The sequence below is a fragment of the Macrobrachium nipponense genome, chromosome 26 (genome assembly GCF_015104395.2).
Source record: "Macrobrachium nipponense isolate FS-2020 chromosome 26, ASM1510439v2, whole genome shotgun sequence".
Taxonomy (NCBI): Eukaryota; Metazoa; Arthropoda; class Malacostraca; order Decapoda; family Palaemonidae; genus Macrobrachium; species Macrobrachium nipponense.
In genome coordinates this window covers 62,406,644-62,423,732 of record NC_087215.1, presented here as the reverse complement: position 1 = coordinate 62,423,732, position 17,089 = coordinate 62,406,644, and the positions used below count along the sequence as shown (strand labels likewise).

The 17,089-nt window shown below is 37.8% G+C and overlaps 2 protein-coding genes across 2 annotated transcripts in view; one reads left to right on the top strand and one right to left on the bottom strand.

Annotated features, from left to right (window-relative positions):
- Positions 1 to 17,089, top strand: part of LOC135200334 (large ribosomal subunit protein eL22-like) — a 182,782-nt gene that overhangs the window by 103,876 nt on the left and 61,817 nt on the right. The gene's annotated exons all lie outside the window — the stretch shown is intronic.
- Positions 1 to 17,089, bottom strand: part of LOC135200335 (synaptobrevin-1-like) — an 84,648-nt gene that overhangs the window by 20,670 nt on the left and 46,889 nt on the right. The window contains 4 exon segments of the mRNA XM_064228905.1: positions 4,306 to 4,392; positions 4,394 to 4,494; positions 16,279 to 16,330; positions 16,805 to 16,884. Of these exon segments, the coding sequence (XP_064084975.1) occupies positions 4,354 to 4,392; positions 4,394 to 4,494; positions 16,279 to 16,330; positions 16,805 to 16,884 (272 nt within the window). The 3' untranslated portion in view covers positions 4,306 to 4,353.

Genomic DNA, 17,089 nt, shown 5'->3' with positions numbered 1-17,089 from the left:
CAATGGGATAAATAATATGGGGAAGAAATCAAAATACCTGTCATTTTCAGCAAAGCCTTCATCAATATAGCTCAAGGGACAATTTATTGTTTTATTCTAATAAATCTTTTTATCCTGTCAGAAGAAAAAATACTCAAACTAAAAGATGATTACATGCCTAGTGACAGTATCTTTAAATACTGCTGGGTAATCTAATGCAAACCAAGAATTTAGTATTTATTAAATACAAGCTAACAACACACCAGACTGATCTTTGAAATTATTCTAATTTTGCTATTACAGATTGTACTAAAAAAATTTGTCTTTTTGTTTAACCTAGTTTCAAGGACAAAAGTATTCTTGGTTTGCTTTGTATTCTCAAGGGACAGAAAGAGAAGGCTTCTATGTCTCAGAGGCGGTTGTGTTTAACCCCTTTTCTAAACCCTTCTCACTACTGGGCAAGCTAATGTTGCAATGTGTACCTTATAATAACCATCGAAAGAACTGTTAACCAGTAGTCATACCAAACCATATGTTGTTCTACAACTATCATTACTGATAACCTCAAAGGCAACCAGTTTCAGATAATACTGAAAATTGCTCCTTGTAATCTTTATGCCTTGAAATTAGTACCATACTTCAAGGTTAACCAGTAACAATGGCTTTGAAAAAAAAAAAAGTATTCCAAATCAGACAAACTACTTGGAGTTCTAGGGTAGCTAACAAAAGGCTACAATTCCAAAGGCAACTGGCATCCCTTTAGCAACATGAAGGAGCAGATCAATGCTAACAATGATCAGGATAATATGCTACAGTAAATGCTTACAGTAACTTTTTAAAAACTAACGCTAATGCCACTAAATTATTTCTATTGGTAAAAATTAAAGACACCAAAGAAGCAACACAAAATCCTTACTTATTGATAAAGACAAATTGTTTGCTTTTATGATACAATTTTTGCACACAAGTATCTGACCTGAAGAGATACTTCCAATACAAAATCAGTAATCATAAATGATATTCTTTACCTGTGATAATAGTTCTAAACGTACTAAACATATGGTAAATAGTTTTTTTATCAATTTTAATAGCACAAATTTTTCTCTACCTTCCAAACAAATTTTTTTGCCAGTCAACTTTAATTAAAATTAATTATTCTAGCCTTAAGTATATAATTAAGAGAATATTCAGATTTACTAACCTGCTTTTAGAAGAAAGAAAGAGATAAAAAAAAAAGCTTCAAGAAACATTCAAATATGTACTATGCAATGCAATGCATCCACTTTTAACTCAACATAAATAAACCTGGTCTCAACCATGAAAATAGCCAAACTTTTTGGGATCATGATTTTTGTAAAACCCAAAATCCTTTTAAATCATGCACAATGAAAATATACCCTGATATTCCTCACAAGTTATCATTTGTAAGGATACACCATTTCAGTTCAGAGTTCAGAAACTAAATACAGCACATTCTGTCCAGTAACAAATTCTCTTACAAAACTTATTCAAACACAAAAACAGATAAAGGTTAAGTATGTCTATTAATTTAGGTCTACATAGTATCCATGCCTTGGCAAATGTCTCAAAAACAACCATATGTCACCGCCTCTTTTGATCACAGACTGCCAGTATGTTCCTTCATAAATTGAAATATTTGGAATATAAGCAAAATAAAGTTAAGTACTTCAAAGCACAAGAGACTCTTTCTAAACAAGATTAGTTGAATTGAAATGATAAGTTGCAAACATAAAAAGTTAATCTAATCAAAATTATCATCAAGAAACTATATAATCAAGAGTAAGTACTGTACTCTGCAATATGAATAGCATATACTGCAACTTATAACCATGACTAGTTAATATCACAAAGCTTTTAAAATTATTCCAAAAAATACAGCTAATTATTTTTTTTTTAAAAAGCATTGTAACAAAGGATAAAGGTTAGATTAAAAAAAATACCATGTCACAAACTTCCCCAAACATGAAATAAAAGAAAAAAACATATAAAATGCTTTTACAAGAAAATAATTTGATAGGCTATTATTCAGAATTGATAATTTCAGAAATAAAAAAGAATATTAGACAATTCTGCAAAAATGATAATGCTTAATGAAAGAGTCAACTATTCTTCCAAAAAATATAATCAATAAAAATAAAAAATACAATCAATAAAAAGAAAGAAAAAGTTTTCAAGAAGTGTCCCCAATAACAAACCAAGTATTAATAGATGTTCATGAAAAAGTATATGGTAAATATAAAATAAAAAAAAATAAGTCTTCCACAAAAATAAGGTAATACTGACAATCCAAATTCATAATAACTATACAGCGTAAACCAATAGAGCAAATTCCATGAAAAATTAAAATGCAAGATACATGGAAAGTGGAAAGATACATAACATACATATAAAAATAACCATGCCAAATAGGTTAAACAATGTGGATGAGTAACAATGAAAAAAGCTCAAACTTGAGATTATCAAGGAAAAACTAACAAAGTTGCATCACCAGTAGCACTGGAAAGCTGTGAAAAGTAGTCATAAAGAGTCAATGCAACTTTGTTAAAAAAAAAAACAGTGAACATATTATAAGGTGAGATACAGAGAAACTTGAAAGCATGCTAATATTCTGAAAACTACAAGTTATTAAAAAAATAAAAGTGTACTATATCAAAAAGAAAAATTTCTAGAAAAGAGTTGGCTTAATTCTAACCTAAGTTACTCTATCAAGAAATTGGATGTATAAAATTTTACACACTACCTAAAAATATTTAATCTTGTGACATATTTAAAGAAGAAAATCAGGCACTATGAACAAATCTATGAGGAATTCTTCCTCAATCTCACAAATACTTTAAGATACCAAACCCCTTTGGGGCCAGTTAACTGCCACAGTACCTCCAACAATATAGTACTAATCCTAAAAACTCTTGCTGGAATTAGATGCTCTTTTCATCTTGCTTCAAGGCAGATGCCATGCTCAAAACTCTTATAAGCATCCAAGTTTCATATATTACACACTGCTTTGTTCCCGGTTAATTTAAAAAAAAAAAAATCTACAAAAAAAAAAATCATTAATTAACCTACAAACAAGAAAAAGTGTCAGACCAGGGAAAAACCAAAAGAACTGATGTTGTATATTAAACTGTTTTTAACTAAAACACACAAAGCATTTGAAAGTTACTGAACTCGGCTAACTAAAAAGACAAATCTGTATACGAAGTTTTCTCTAACCAAGAAAACAAACAGATTCAATAAGCAAAAAAATACCACATAGCACTGCCTATGTGGATGAAAGTTAAAAAACCAAACTGTTTAAAGTATAAATATAAAACTAGCCATAATCTACATACTTGAAATTCATCTAACCAAATAAACCTCAAATGAAAACCTTTTAAAGGAAATATCTCCCTCCTTACCTATTGTTCAAAAAGAATTTTTCTGATAAATTTAGGGTGGCATGTTTAATGATGGATACTTGGAATGGGAAAGATTAAACTTGTTATTAGTATGAAGATAAAACCACCATGCACCATCCGACAGAGAGAGCAAAGGGTTTTCAAAACATAAGCGAAAAAGCTAATCAATTAAACTTACTACCTAAATGGTCAGGCATAAATAACCACTGATATCCACGCATAATTTGCCTTTCCTGATATCCACGTATAATCTGCCTTTCCCACACTAAGAGCAATAGTTCTGAATAAGAGAGGATTTTATAGGAATATAGGACTTGAAAAATTCCAAAATGCTGTGAACAGACAGTGAGTGCATATCTGTGGCTAAGTAGGTGCAAGAGACAAACCCAAATAAAGTGCAAGTAAAATACATAAAAGTTCTTTCAATCGATCAACCATTCAAGCAGATAGCTATTGCAAGCAGGTACTAGTAAACACGTGCATACTGTATTCAACGAGCTGGCACCAGTGTCTCTTATGTAGGGCCTAAAAGACCTTGCCCTTTCAATGATGCACATTGCTTGGACACGCTATAACAAGTCTAACAAAACTACATCAATAAATAAAACTTTTCTCTGGCAATTAATACATTACTGAGTGCATCATTGAAAGACAAGGATTATAAGTTAGAAGAGTCATTCCTAAAAAAGTGGAGATCATCAGGCAACCACGCAACCTCCGCGAAAAATATTAATGCTACCCCTAGTGTCATATAATAGCGAGGTCTTTGCATGTTCCTCAATTTTGGCATTCTGTCTCTCTAACGGAGGCATATTTGCATTCTGCCACAATTATAAATTTGTTTACAAATAGAGTGTGTAAACTGTGTCCCAACGGACCATTCCCGTGAACTTGTAGATCTGGTTACCTCACAGTAGGTGAGAGGAGAGAGGTGAGGTGACTCACTACACCTCGACTATGCCCAACTTGACTGCAAAGAGTGAGGGGCGTTATTGGGCGTTATTCATCGTGTAGGAAGTTTGGTTGTTGGGTTGTTGAGCGTTATTGATGGCTACATTGTCCGTCTTGTTATCACTTCCCTTGGGAAGGTAGGGACCTTTTCACCGAAAGAAGGCAGGAAAGGAAAAGTGTGTGAATTTTTATCAGCTCTAAAAGAGAAAAAAAACAACCTGGAGAAGGAGACAGGTACATGACGCTCGTCGGTGACAACGTCGTAGAGAAAAACGCCAATCCCCCCTGTGCTGCCGCAAGACTCCATGCTCAGCATTATAGCATAGGCTGAGTTTTTAAAGCAACAAGATGCATTAGTAATGAAGTAGTAATTCAAAGCAAAAGGTTAAAAATATATTGTGGTTTCACTTATTACAAAAAATTCTTTATATATTGCTAATAGGACCCCATGAAATTCAATTGGAAAAATTTCTTCTCAATATTTGATTAAAAGTACTCTCTTATCACTTATCAGAAGTTTCATGGAGAATAGCCAAGGGCAAATATCCAATCACCAAACCAACTTTTAATGAAGTACAAAATATTTGCGACTGAACAATGACTACCTGCTGTGTCCCTAAATTATTTTTTTTTAATTCATGTGTCCCTACTTTAAAATTTAGTACTAATAATGATCATGATATTCCCAATATTACCCAAGTTGAATCATATTTTAAGCCTCTCTATGGCTCTCAAGGCTTTACAAAGATGCATGGAACAGTATGATTCCATCACAAAGCATCAATCTCAGCAAAGTTAAGAACAATAGAGATAATCAGATTTAAAAAAAAAATTTAAACATTCATGAAGACCTCAGAAACCTCAAAGCCCCTGTAATATTGCAAGAACATTTTTCAAACTTCTCTAAAGCAGTACAGCATTCATTTTAGATTCCCACAAAAAATTTGGCCCAGTCATTTTATATTTATATTTATTTCTCCCCACTCCCCCTTCCCCTTCTCTACCATACTCCACATCAAAACATCAGGGCTTCTGAAACCCATGAATACTTTAGTGCACTGAACCTTGACTTTGATACAATATGTAAATTATAAAATCCAATTAAAATAATTTTATATGAATTTAATTTTCCCCACCGATTAGTTTCATAAATTCTAAAGACAATGATTTTATTAAAATTGAATGTTCTCCACTGTTCAGTTCCTTAAATTCTAATGAAAACATTCTAATTAAAATTTAATATTCTCCACTGTTCAGTTCTATAAATTTTATTGGAAATTCATTTAAAAAACTCTTCCATAATTTTATTGCATGAAAATTTCTCCGGTTTCCTATAAATTAATTTACTCCAAAATCGAAATATCTCGGAAAAATTCCAAAATAAATGCTCAAGGTTTAAGGAGCACGTACTCAATGATTCCCATAAATTTGGTGAAAGAAAGCACTCAAAGCTTTTACTGATATCAGTGCAGCAAAACAAATTCATTGAAATCACCTAGATATTCAGTACACAGCCTACTTCACTTGTAGTAGAGAGCACTGTCAATGTGACCTAATCAACATAGTATTCTGAAGTAGTACTGATCCATTCTCATCAACTTGTTTTGATTCATCTTCTGATGTGGATGACGTAAGTAGAACTAGCAATACTGCACCTGTCTGTCTCTCCATCAGCTCTCACATGTTATCAATTACAAGACAATTTGCTACTGCACACACTTAACCTTAACTAACACTCATTCTACATTTTTCTTTGATAAAAAAGTCAACCTTTAGTCTTCTCTTACAACAGATTTTTTGAAAAAAAATTTGAAATGACGACACTAACATTGTCAAGGTCATTGTCTTTTTCTCTTACTTGGCAACCTTAAATCTCACTTTTTCATCCTGAATACAAAATTATAATGTGATCTCATTCATCCCCATGTATACATACTCCTCAAAGTAACCTCTTCAACTGTAATTTACTACCTACCAAAAGAAAATGAATCAGATTCCTAAACAAAGCATGCATCCAATAGCAACCAACACTATTCCTAAGGCTTCAAAACAAACTGTAGGATAGAGCTATCTAGTCAATCTGCAAGAAAAATAAATACAAAATGATAACACATTACTTTTTCATTGAATTAAACCTTTTAAAACTTACCAAACTTGCAAACCAAATGGAAAACTCAAAAAATATTCTCAACACTGTCTATTTTGGTTTTAACTTTCTCCAAAACCCATGTAAAAACTTTAAAATTGTCATGGTCATGGTCTAAAGTAGCACCCACATGACAAGTAAAATGATATTGTTATTATACAATAAAGTTTTATACATACTTACCTGGCAGATATATACTTAGCTATTTGACTCCGTCGTCCGACAGAAATTCGAATTTCGCGCACACGCTACCTGTAGGTCAGGTGATCTACTTACCTGCCGCTGGGTGGCAGGACTAGGAACCATCCCCATGTTCTATCATATTTTTTCTATACCGCCTGTCTCCTGAGGGGAGGTAGGGTGGGTATAATTTTGTATATATCTGCCAGGTAAGTATGTATAAAACTTTATTGTATAATAACAATATCATTTTTATACATTTAACTTACCTGTCAGATATATACTTAGCTGATTCACACCATTGGAGGTGGGAAAGAGACAGCTAAATATAGAATCAAACAGGAATCACAACTATCGTTGTAGGTAATAAATAAATAAAACCTTGGTTCCTACCTGTTTAGACTGAAGACTTCATGAATAGAATCCAGGAGTCTAGACAGTCTCAAGAGCCTCAGCGAGATATTGATCTATGGCTAAGAGTTCTTGTGGTTCTGCCAAAGGGGTCTTACCCGCTTACTTGGTAGATCCTGGAAGGACTACGTCAATGGGTGCTTATCCACTTACTTGACAAGACCTTATACAAGGAGCACAACATCGATCCCGATCACCTCAACCTATCCATGTTAGTTCTAAGATTGCAAGAAGTTATCCCCTAACCTCTTGCAAACGACCACAAACTCGAAACACAAACATTCGTACAGTAAAGTACAAAATTAAAAATAAAATTTTAAAAAAAATGTTTGTACAATCTAGTCAGTAAGACGTCTCTTGATTCCCCCCACTGATCCAAGCTCGGACGTCCGTGCGCCAGCAAGCATACTAATCAGCAGAAAAAACCAACAACTCGTCTCACAAGGTAGATCTATGTACTATCAAAATTTTGAACAAATACAAATTTTTCTAAGGATCGTTATGTGCTCCCAGCCCCAGCACTGTATCGGCTGATACAAAAGGACCCAGAGAGAAACACTTTTCATATGTTACTTTAACGTCCTTGAGATAATGCGATGCGAACACTGAATTACACCTCCAGTAAGTCGCATCCACAATGTCTTTTAAAGACATGTTCTTCTGAAATGCTAATGAAGTGGCTACCGCTCTAACCTCATGAGCCTTCACTCGGAGAGTCCTGAAAGAGTCTTCAGTGCAGTCATTATGAGCATCCGTAATAATGCTCCTCACAAAGAATGCTAATGCATTTTTTGACATGGGTCTACTAGGATCCCTAACTGCGCACCACAGGCTTTGTTTACATCCGTTTAGTTCATTCTTCTTCTTTAAATAGAACTTCAAAGCTCTAACCGGACATAAAGATCTTTCTAATTCCTCTCCTACTAGATTTGAAAGTCCTTTAACTTCAAAACTCTTTGGCCAGGGTTTAGAGGGGTTCTCGTTCTTGGCCAGAAACAGAGTCTGGAAAGAACAAATTGCCGCATCACTCTTAAATCCTACTCGAGAATCTAGAGCGTGTATTTCACTAATTCTCTTCGCAGTCGCTAACGACAACAAGAAAATACATTTTCTCGTTAGATCTCTAAACGACGCGTTGAGAGGAGGTTCAAATCTACTAGATGATAGAAATCTCAAAACTACATCTAGGTTCCAGTTCGGAGTGCGAGGAGAAAAGGTTTTTGAGGTTTCAAAAGATCTAATAAGATCGTGGAGGTCTTTATCTTCTGCAATTCTCAAACCTCTGTTTCGAAATACGGCCGAAAGCATACTTCAATAACCTTTAATGGTAGAAACTGATAATTTTGATTCTTCCCTAAGGAAAATCAAGAAATCAGCTATGTTGGTCACAGAGGTATCGGAAGAGGACAGTTTATTCTTCTTACACCATCTTCTAAATACATCCCATTTTGATTGGTAGACCCGAATAGTTGAAGATCTCCGGGCTCTAGCAATTGCTTTTGAAGCTTTGCTTGAAAAGCCTCTCGCTCTGACAAGTCTTTCGATAGTCGAAAGGCAGTCAGAGCGAGAGCGGGGAGGTTTTGATGGTACCTCTCGAAATGGGGTTGTTTTGAGAAGATCTCTCCTGTGTGGAAGAGATCTTGGGAAGTCCACTGTCCATTCCTGTACCTCTGTGAACCAATCTTGAGACGGCCAAAAGGGAGCGATGAGTGTTAGTCTCGTCCCTCTTGATGCCGCAAACTTTCTTAACACCACTCCTAACATTTTGAAGGGGGGAAAGGCGTAGGCATCTAGGCCTGACCAGTCCAGCAGCATGGCGTCCACCGCTATCGCTCTCGGGTCTTCCACTAAGGAGCAAAAGTTCTCTATCCTTCTGGATAGGTAGGTGGCGAATAGGTCTATATGTGGACTGCCCCACAGGGACCACAGATCTTGACACACCTGAATGTGAAGGGTCCATTCTGTGGGGAGAACTTGGTTTATCCTGCTTAGCCTGTCTGCTCTGATGTTCTTCTCTCCTTTCACGAATCTTGTGAGAAGAGTCACTTTCTTTTCTTTTGCCCAATACAACAGCTCTTTTGTTATATGGAACAGAGAAAGAGAGTGAGTTCCCCCTTGTTTCTTGATATAGGCCAACGCTGTGGTGTTGTCCGAGTTGACCTGTACCACTTGACCTAACACCTCTGTCTCGAAGGCTTTTAGAGCTAGAAGAACGGCATAAAGTTCTTTGGAGTTTATATGCCAGTCTAGCTGATCCTTCCTCCATTGGCCTGATATTTCTTTTGTCCCTAGAGTCGCTCCCCATCCCTTCTCTGAAGCGTCTGAGAACAAGATTAGGTTTGGGTTCCGAACTTCTAGAGACAAGCCCTCGTTCTTTTCTAAGGGAAAAATCCACCACTTCAGATGATTCTTTACTTCCAGAGGAATACTGAAAGTGTCCGAAAGTTGCCCGTTCTTCCAACTCCAAATTCTTCTTAGGAAGAATTGAAGAGGGCGAAGGTGAAGAGGGCGAAGGTGGAGTCTTCCTAGCGAAATGAACTGTTCTAGTGAGGAAAGGGTTCCCAGAAGACTTAACCACTCCCTCACCGAACTCCGTTCTTTCTCTAGGAAGCTCGAGATTTTCTGTAATCCCCGAGCAATCCTTTCCTGGGACGGAAAAGCCCGAAAACCCCGAGAATCCATCCGAATCCCCAAATAGACTAAGTTCTGACTGGGGATCATCTGCGATTTCTCGAGGTTCACGAGTAATCCTAATGTCTTTGCTAGGTTCAAAGTAGACTGTAGGTCCTCCAAACACCGTTTCTCCGACTTGGCCCGGATTAGCCAATCGTCGAGATACATTGAGATGTTTATCCCTTCTAAATGAAGCCATTTGGCCACGTTCCGCATCAGATACGTGAATACCTGAGGGGCGGTCGATAGGCCGAAGCACAAGGCCCTGAATTGGAAGATTTGTCCTTGAACAAAAAATCTTAGATATTTTCTTGACGATGGGTGAATCGGAACATGAAAGTAAGCATCCTGAAGGTCCAGGGATACCATCCAATCTCCCTGACGTAGGGAAGACAGAACTGAAGCTGAAGTCTCCATGGAGAACTTCTTTTTCTCCACGTACCTGTTCAGGACGCTTACATCTAGGACGGGTCTCCATCCCCCCGAAGCCTTTGGAACCAAGAAAAGGCGGTTGTAAAACCCCGGGGAGAAAGGATCTTGCACTAGCTCTATTGCATTCTTGTCCCTCATCGACACCACCGTCTGAAGGAGTCTCTCGTTCAGTCCAGGGTCCTTGTAACTCGTCGACAAATCCTTTGGAGATGTTGCCAAAGGAGGTCTGTCTACGAAGGGAATGATGTACCCCTTCTGTAGGACAGACAGAGTCCAGGGATCTGCTTCTCTTACGGACCAGGCGTCCAGAAAGTATTGAAGTCTGGCCCCTACCTGTGCTTGGAGGACATGGCTGCTATTTGCTCTTTTTAAAAGAGCGGAAGGAAGACCTCCCTCGCTTGTCGAAGGGTCTTCTCTCCGAAGTTGATCGAGTTGAAGGGGCTCCACGAAAGGGCACCACTGGAGTCCGAGCCACCTTCTTCTGAGTCTTAACTGCAGGTCTACTTTTCTTTGTAGATTGTACAAGAAGGTCCTGCGTAGCCTTTTCCGACAAGGATCTCGCAACATCCTTCACTAAAGATGAAGGAAACAGATGTTCTGACAGAGGTGCGAATAATAGAGCGGACCTCTGAGAAGGAGAAACTCCTTTCGTCAGAAAGGAACTGTAAAGAGATCTTTTCTTTAACATTCCAGATCCAAAAAGAGCCGCCAACTCACCAGAACCATCTTGCACAGCCTTATCCATGCAAGATAGGACACTGTGCAAAGTTTCTGGATCAAGAAAATCTGGCTCACTCGTCTTCTTAGCCAGCACCCCAAGAGACCAATCCAAGAAGTTGAACACCTCTAAGACGTGAAAAATTCCCTTAAGGTGCTGATCTAATTCCGGCATACTCCAGGACGCCTTTGCTGAATTGAGAGACTGTCTTCTCACAGACTCTACAAGACTCGAGAAATCTGAATCTGCCGACGAAGGGAGCATCAATCCCATCGCCTCTTCTGTCTTATACCAAATGCCTCTTTTCCCCATCAGTTTGGAGGGAGGAGAGCAATAAACCGTTCTCCAAGTTTCCTTTTTAGATAAAAGCCACGAATCTAAAGACTGGAGGGCTTTCTTCATTGAGATCGCCGGTTTCATCTTTAAGAAAGCCGAGGATTTCGGGGTTTTTGTGCTCGAAAACAGAGATCTCGGCGAAGGAGGAGCTGCAGGACTAAGAGAATCCGCAAACTCCTCTAGAAGTAACGAGGCTAAAACTTTATAATTGGAAAGTCCCTCGTTAGTTGAAACTTCTTCCTCAGAAATCTCTTCAAGTTCCATGTTAGAAGGAGATCGCTCTTTCCTGACCGATTCTCTATCAGGAGAAGCCGCTCCCGTGGGAGGCGTCCTGCTTCTGGCTGGCGTCAACCGCTTTGGAGCGTCCTCGCGCTTGCCTGACGACTCTCTCCTGAGAGGCGTCCTGCTTCTTGTTGACGTCTCGCGCCTCGAAGCGTCCTGGCGCTTGCCTCGCGCCTCGCTCCTGGGAGGCGTCATGCTTCTGGCTGGTGTCAACCGCTTTGGAGCGTCCTGACGCTTGCCTGGCGACTCTCTCCTGAGAGGCGTCCTGCTTTTTGTTGACGTCTCGCGCCTCGTAGCGTCCTGGCGCTTGCCTGGCGCCTCGCTCCTGGGAGGCGTCCTGCTTCTGGTTGGCGTGACGCGCCTATCTTGACGCTCGCGCCTGGCTGACGTTTCACGTCTAGCAAACTCGACGCTCTTGTCTGGCGTCTCGTGCCTGCGTTTGACAGGAGAACGGATCCTGCTCGGCCTATGCAAGGCTGATGAATCCGATTCCAAATCAGAGGAAGACAAAATACTATGGCGAGTCTGAACCCTCGATAGCCTAGACTTCTTAATAGGAAGGAAATCGTCTTTCCTTCTGGGAGGGTCTTTATACAGAACTCCCACAAGAGAAGTGATGGAATCCTGCATAGTGCGAAGGATTCTTTTAGTCTCTTCATTATTGTCTACCCTCGGTTGTTTAATTACTGAATGGTCCTCCTCTTGAAAACGCTCAGGACTAGAAGTAATCCTGGGTTCATCCAAACGTCTTTTAAGGGGGCGAGAAAGATCCGCCGATCTCCAACCTCTTTTAGGTGAGGAATTCTCCGAGGAGGAGAAACACTCACGCAGAACGCTTTTTCTGTAGCGTTCTCTGGCATTCTGTGGCGATACAGAAAATGCCGAAGGGACGTCTGACTGTTGGGGATCCTCCACAACCTCCTTACAGCTTTCGACATTCCTTCTCCTCTGGGCTTGGGAGCTTGAAAGAGGTCTAGGCCTGGGAGCGTTGTGAAGACAATCAGACGCCCCCTCCACTGCACTGGGGACACTTATATCACTATCCACAGCACTATAATCACACTGCTTACCTTCATAGGCCGCCATTTTGGTTTCCATTTTCCGAAGGGCGGCTTTAAGATTCGCAATCTCAGATGCCGAATCTGTGTGTTCTAATAAAGGAGCAGGTACATTAGATGGGGCAGTAAAAGGAGAAGAGGGTATAATATTACTGATAACCCCGCTAGAAATAGATAAAGGTTTGGAAGAAGACCTCCTCACCCTGTTTCTTTCTAACTTCTTCACGTATGAGGTTAGAGATTTCCATTCTTCCGCACTCAAATCCTTGCATTCATTACAAGTATTACCAAAAGAACATTCATACATCCTGCATTTCTTGCAAATAGTATGAGGATCAATCGATGCCTTCGGCATCCTAACTTTACAACCCACATTCACACACATTCTCACCACATTTCCAGAATCAGACATCATGTTGAACAATCCAAATCAAATTCCAAAAACGGTCCACAATCGCGTATGCCAGTACAATCAATGCAAATACGTCACCGAGAAGTCCAAACGAAGATCAATTGTGATGCAAAATACGAATCCAGCCGGAGATACCCACAACGATGTTGCCAGTATGGCCGACAGAAAAAATATGATAAAACATGGGGATGGTTCCTAGTCCTGCCACCCAGCGGCAGGTAAGTAGATCACCTGACCTACAGGTAGCGTGTGCGCGAAATTCGAATTTCTGTCGGACGACGGAGTCAAATAGCTAAGTATATATCTGACAGGTAAGTTAAATGTATAAAACTGAAAATATAGAACCACAAGCAATAAATGGACCCTACCATTTATAAAAACAACAGAAATAACAATTCATAAAAACCATAGAAATAACACCGAACAGCAAATGCACCAGATTTGCATCACTATAATATTCTATCCATTGAGACCCAAAGGATACATGGGTTCTTATGCACCAGGTATCACATTTTTTCTTTTACACATAGCCAGTTTACGTCACAAATCTCTCACAACTGGTTGTTCAAGTCCCCTATAACAACAATCAACCTTTCCATGCAAATTAATGACAAAAGAGCAAACCAATGACAAAAAAGAAAAACACAAAAGAATCCTTTATGACAAAATCCTGTCTTTGGCTAGTGTGTACACCATCTCACTAACCAACACCTAATGCACCAAAGCCTTCAAATCAATAAGTCACCTATATAGCACTTCATTCTTCACCACAATATATGACAACAAACAGCATCAGCAATATAGTCAACGTCTGTTGTACAGAGGTTCGTGGATAACCATTACATACAACATGCATGTTCACAGACTAGACAACTTCAGTCTATCAAAACACCGTCAGTAAGGCCGAACCGTCCCGTGACAGATGGGTGAAGGAAACCATGTTGTGTAGGTGCAGAAGTCTTACAGCTTTCCATCACATTTAACAAAGAAATGCCCTACACTAACAGACACCTGGGAGGGAGCCATAGTTCATGGGTGACAAAAAATAACCACTACACCACATTTCCTACAGGGAGCTACTCACTAATACCAATTACCAAAGTAAAATTTAGACAATGTGCAGTAAAACAAATTTGCTTCTAAGTGCCAATGTGACTAGGAATACAATACGTTACAAAATACAAATACAATACGATACTTTCTTGCGTCTTACTTCCACAAGCTGCATTTCAAGTGCTTTTTTTTAAGTTTTAACAGATCTTACCAAAAACTGATTTCTAATCCTCCCGTAAGCAAAAAAAAGTTGGCTGTTACCCATAAACCGTAGCTATCACAAGTGCTGCTACTGCCAACCAACCACTACATAATCACCACAACATAATTCACCAGAGGCACTGTCCCCTCACCTTCATGGAGTCAAATATCCAATTAAATGCCTGCGAGCGAGCAAAATGGGTAAGAAGGGTCAATATCAAATAAGCCACACAAAATAACAGCATTATCAGTAAAACACTCAAAAACATATTATGGACCACTAGAAGAGACTTACCATAACATTATTCTAGTGTATCCAAGGTGTATTTGTTGTTTAGGACTATAAACAAATCTACGATACTTTAAAACGATGCAATGGCTTATTTAAGAGAGTTTGCATAACCGTAGGCAATACTCCATGAAGGGAAGTGTGTCTGTGAGCAACGATTACACACATTATGACAAATACACACGTTAATACACACTAAGGCACCGTACATCCAAATAGAGCCTGACCTTGTTATTTGTTAGCGCACAAACAGAAGACATTGATACACGCCGATTTACATGAAGTTAACTATAAGAGAAAAATTTTGTGTTAGACTTCATGTTTTTAACTTAGAATTAGAGAAACCATAAACCCATACAACCAAACATTGTCAAACACCAACACCATAATAAAGCTGAGGCAAAAACCAAACCTCAATCTCATACTTAAGCTTCACAGCCTTTCAGTTATCACAAAGTTACAAGTACAGCTATCAAAATGAGGAAAATCTTAGAAACAGGCATATGTACCTCAAAATTCCATTATCAGAGTCTTAATTCAGTTATGTACTTTACAACATATTTCAATAAAACACAAAAATTAACCTATAGAAACTGAAAGACTATTAGCTGCTATGTATAGAATAAAGTTTGATTTTTTAGAAACACCAAACTTTGTAACAGAACATTGCTCAAGTAAGCGTCAAGTTGCACAAGTTTGGATGGGGGGATGAAGGTTATATATGAGTGTGTCCTATAAATATATAATAAGATGGGTTCTAATGTGTGTAAGCATACCCATTGCAAGTGCAGTGTCTATGCCATATTCTGGGCTAAATGAGTTATCCAATCAAATTCACAAAGCCACATGCATGCCCACCAATATTTTAAAATTTACAATGAGCTGAAGGCTTCAAAGTAAATTCTACATCATAATTAGCAGGATACTTGATAATCTGTGGCACGAATTCATAGGTACTCTTACGTTTACAACACTCCAGTTATCCCATCTTACTACATACCAGGCTCACGAGGGTTAGGTAAACTAGAAAAACTTCTTACTGATAAAAAAAATGGTTAAATGTTTTGTTAGTAAATATTATGGATATGAAAGAAATTGTTCATATCATTTAACAGAGCGTACGGCTAAATCTAACCTAAGAACTACTCAAATTCTGATGGTATTAAATTTATAGGCTTCAAAATCTTTTTCATCCTTGAAATAATTTTATCATTTCATAGCCTTCCTAAATTTAAGCAAAACCTGGAAACTTCCTTAACACAGAAAAGCCACAATTTTCAAAACATTATTTTTTTTTTTCATAAGAAACTCTCAGTATTCTTTGAGTCCATTTCAGTTTTTAAAAACTTACTGCCCTCATTAAATCAATAGAAAAAACCAAATTTGAGAACTAAGCTGATTTCTTTTTATTGCAATGAGCTTAGCACAAAAGATTATTTCAGTCTCTTAAAACCTGACTCAGAGTTATAGCTGAACTTTACGTCCAAGTCTGCCTACAGTACCATGCATTCACCTAACAATACTGACTTTCACAAACCTAGTTATATTCTTCTACACTCAAACAATACAGTAGCTAGCAGAACTTTATTCATTAATAAAAAGCATGGTACTGGCCCATACATAACATGTCATCCCTAAAACACAATGTACCTGATAATCCTAATTACTTAAATATCCCAAAGCTAAGGTCCCTAAAGCCTAACAATGAAAGAATACAAAAGTTATCAACAATACTTACCAACAATGATGATGAGGACGATGAGACCGATAACTCCCATAATGATCATCATCTGTCATTGGAAAGGCATTGGTCAACAAGGCCATAAACATACTAAAAGCAATACTCAAACTCTTCTATTTAACCAGCTTCTATATAGTTACATTTCAACTCAATAAAAAATTTACAATTAAGATATCAATGTTGTATCTCTAAATTAATTATAGCCAAAAAATGAAACAAATTGCCATAGAACAGATGTATGGAATCCTTAAACATTCCTAGAGAATAGAACTGTCAGATTCAAAGGTATATCCTTGTCATCACAAATAAAGAACAAATTAACACTATCAACTTAAATCTTATAAAAAAAAAAACCATACTAAGCAGTACTGAAAAGGTAGACTATTCTTTCTGGTAAAACTTTTTTACCTCTACCTCAAAATATTTCAGATTCAAGTCTTACAATAATACTGAAAAGGAAGACTATTCTTTCTGGTTAAATGTTTTCACTTCTACCTCAAAAATTTGAGATCTGTCTCCTCACCTTGAGATTCTTCCACCACATTTTTCTCTTTAGCTTGCCAGCCTGTTGTTCAAACTGTGAGGCTCCCTGCTGGAGGGCATCTGTAACCATCAAAATTTATTAACCCCTGAACAGAAGACTAAAACTGACAAATCTCCTGCCCCTTCAAATGTCACAAAAATTTATACTGTATTATCATCAATAATAATTCTTTTCAGAATAATAAAATAACTCGACTGCAATTTACTTACTGTGATTTTATTGTGAAGATATATTCTACTATATCAAATTCAGCTACAAATGTAT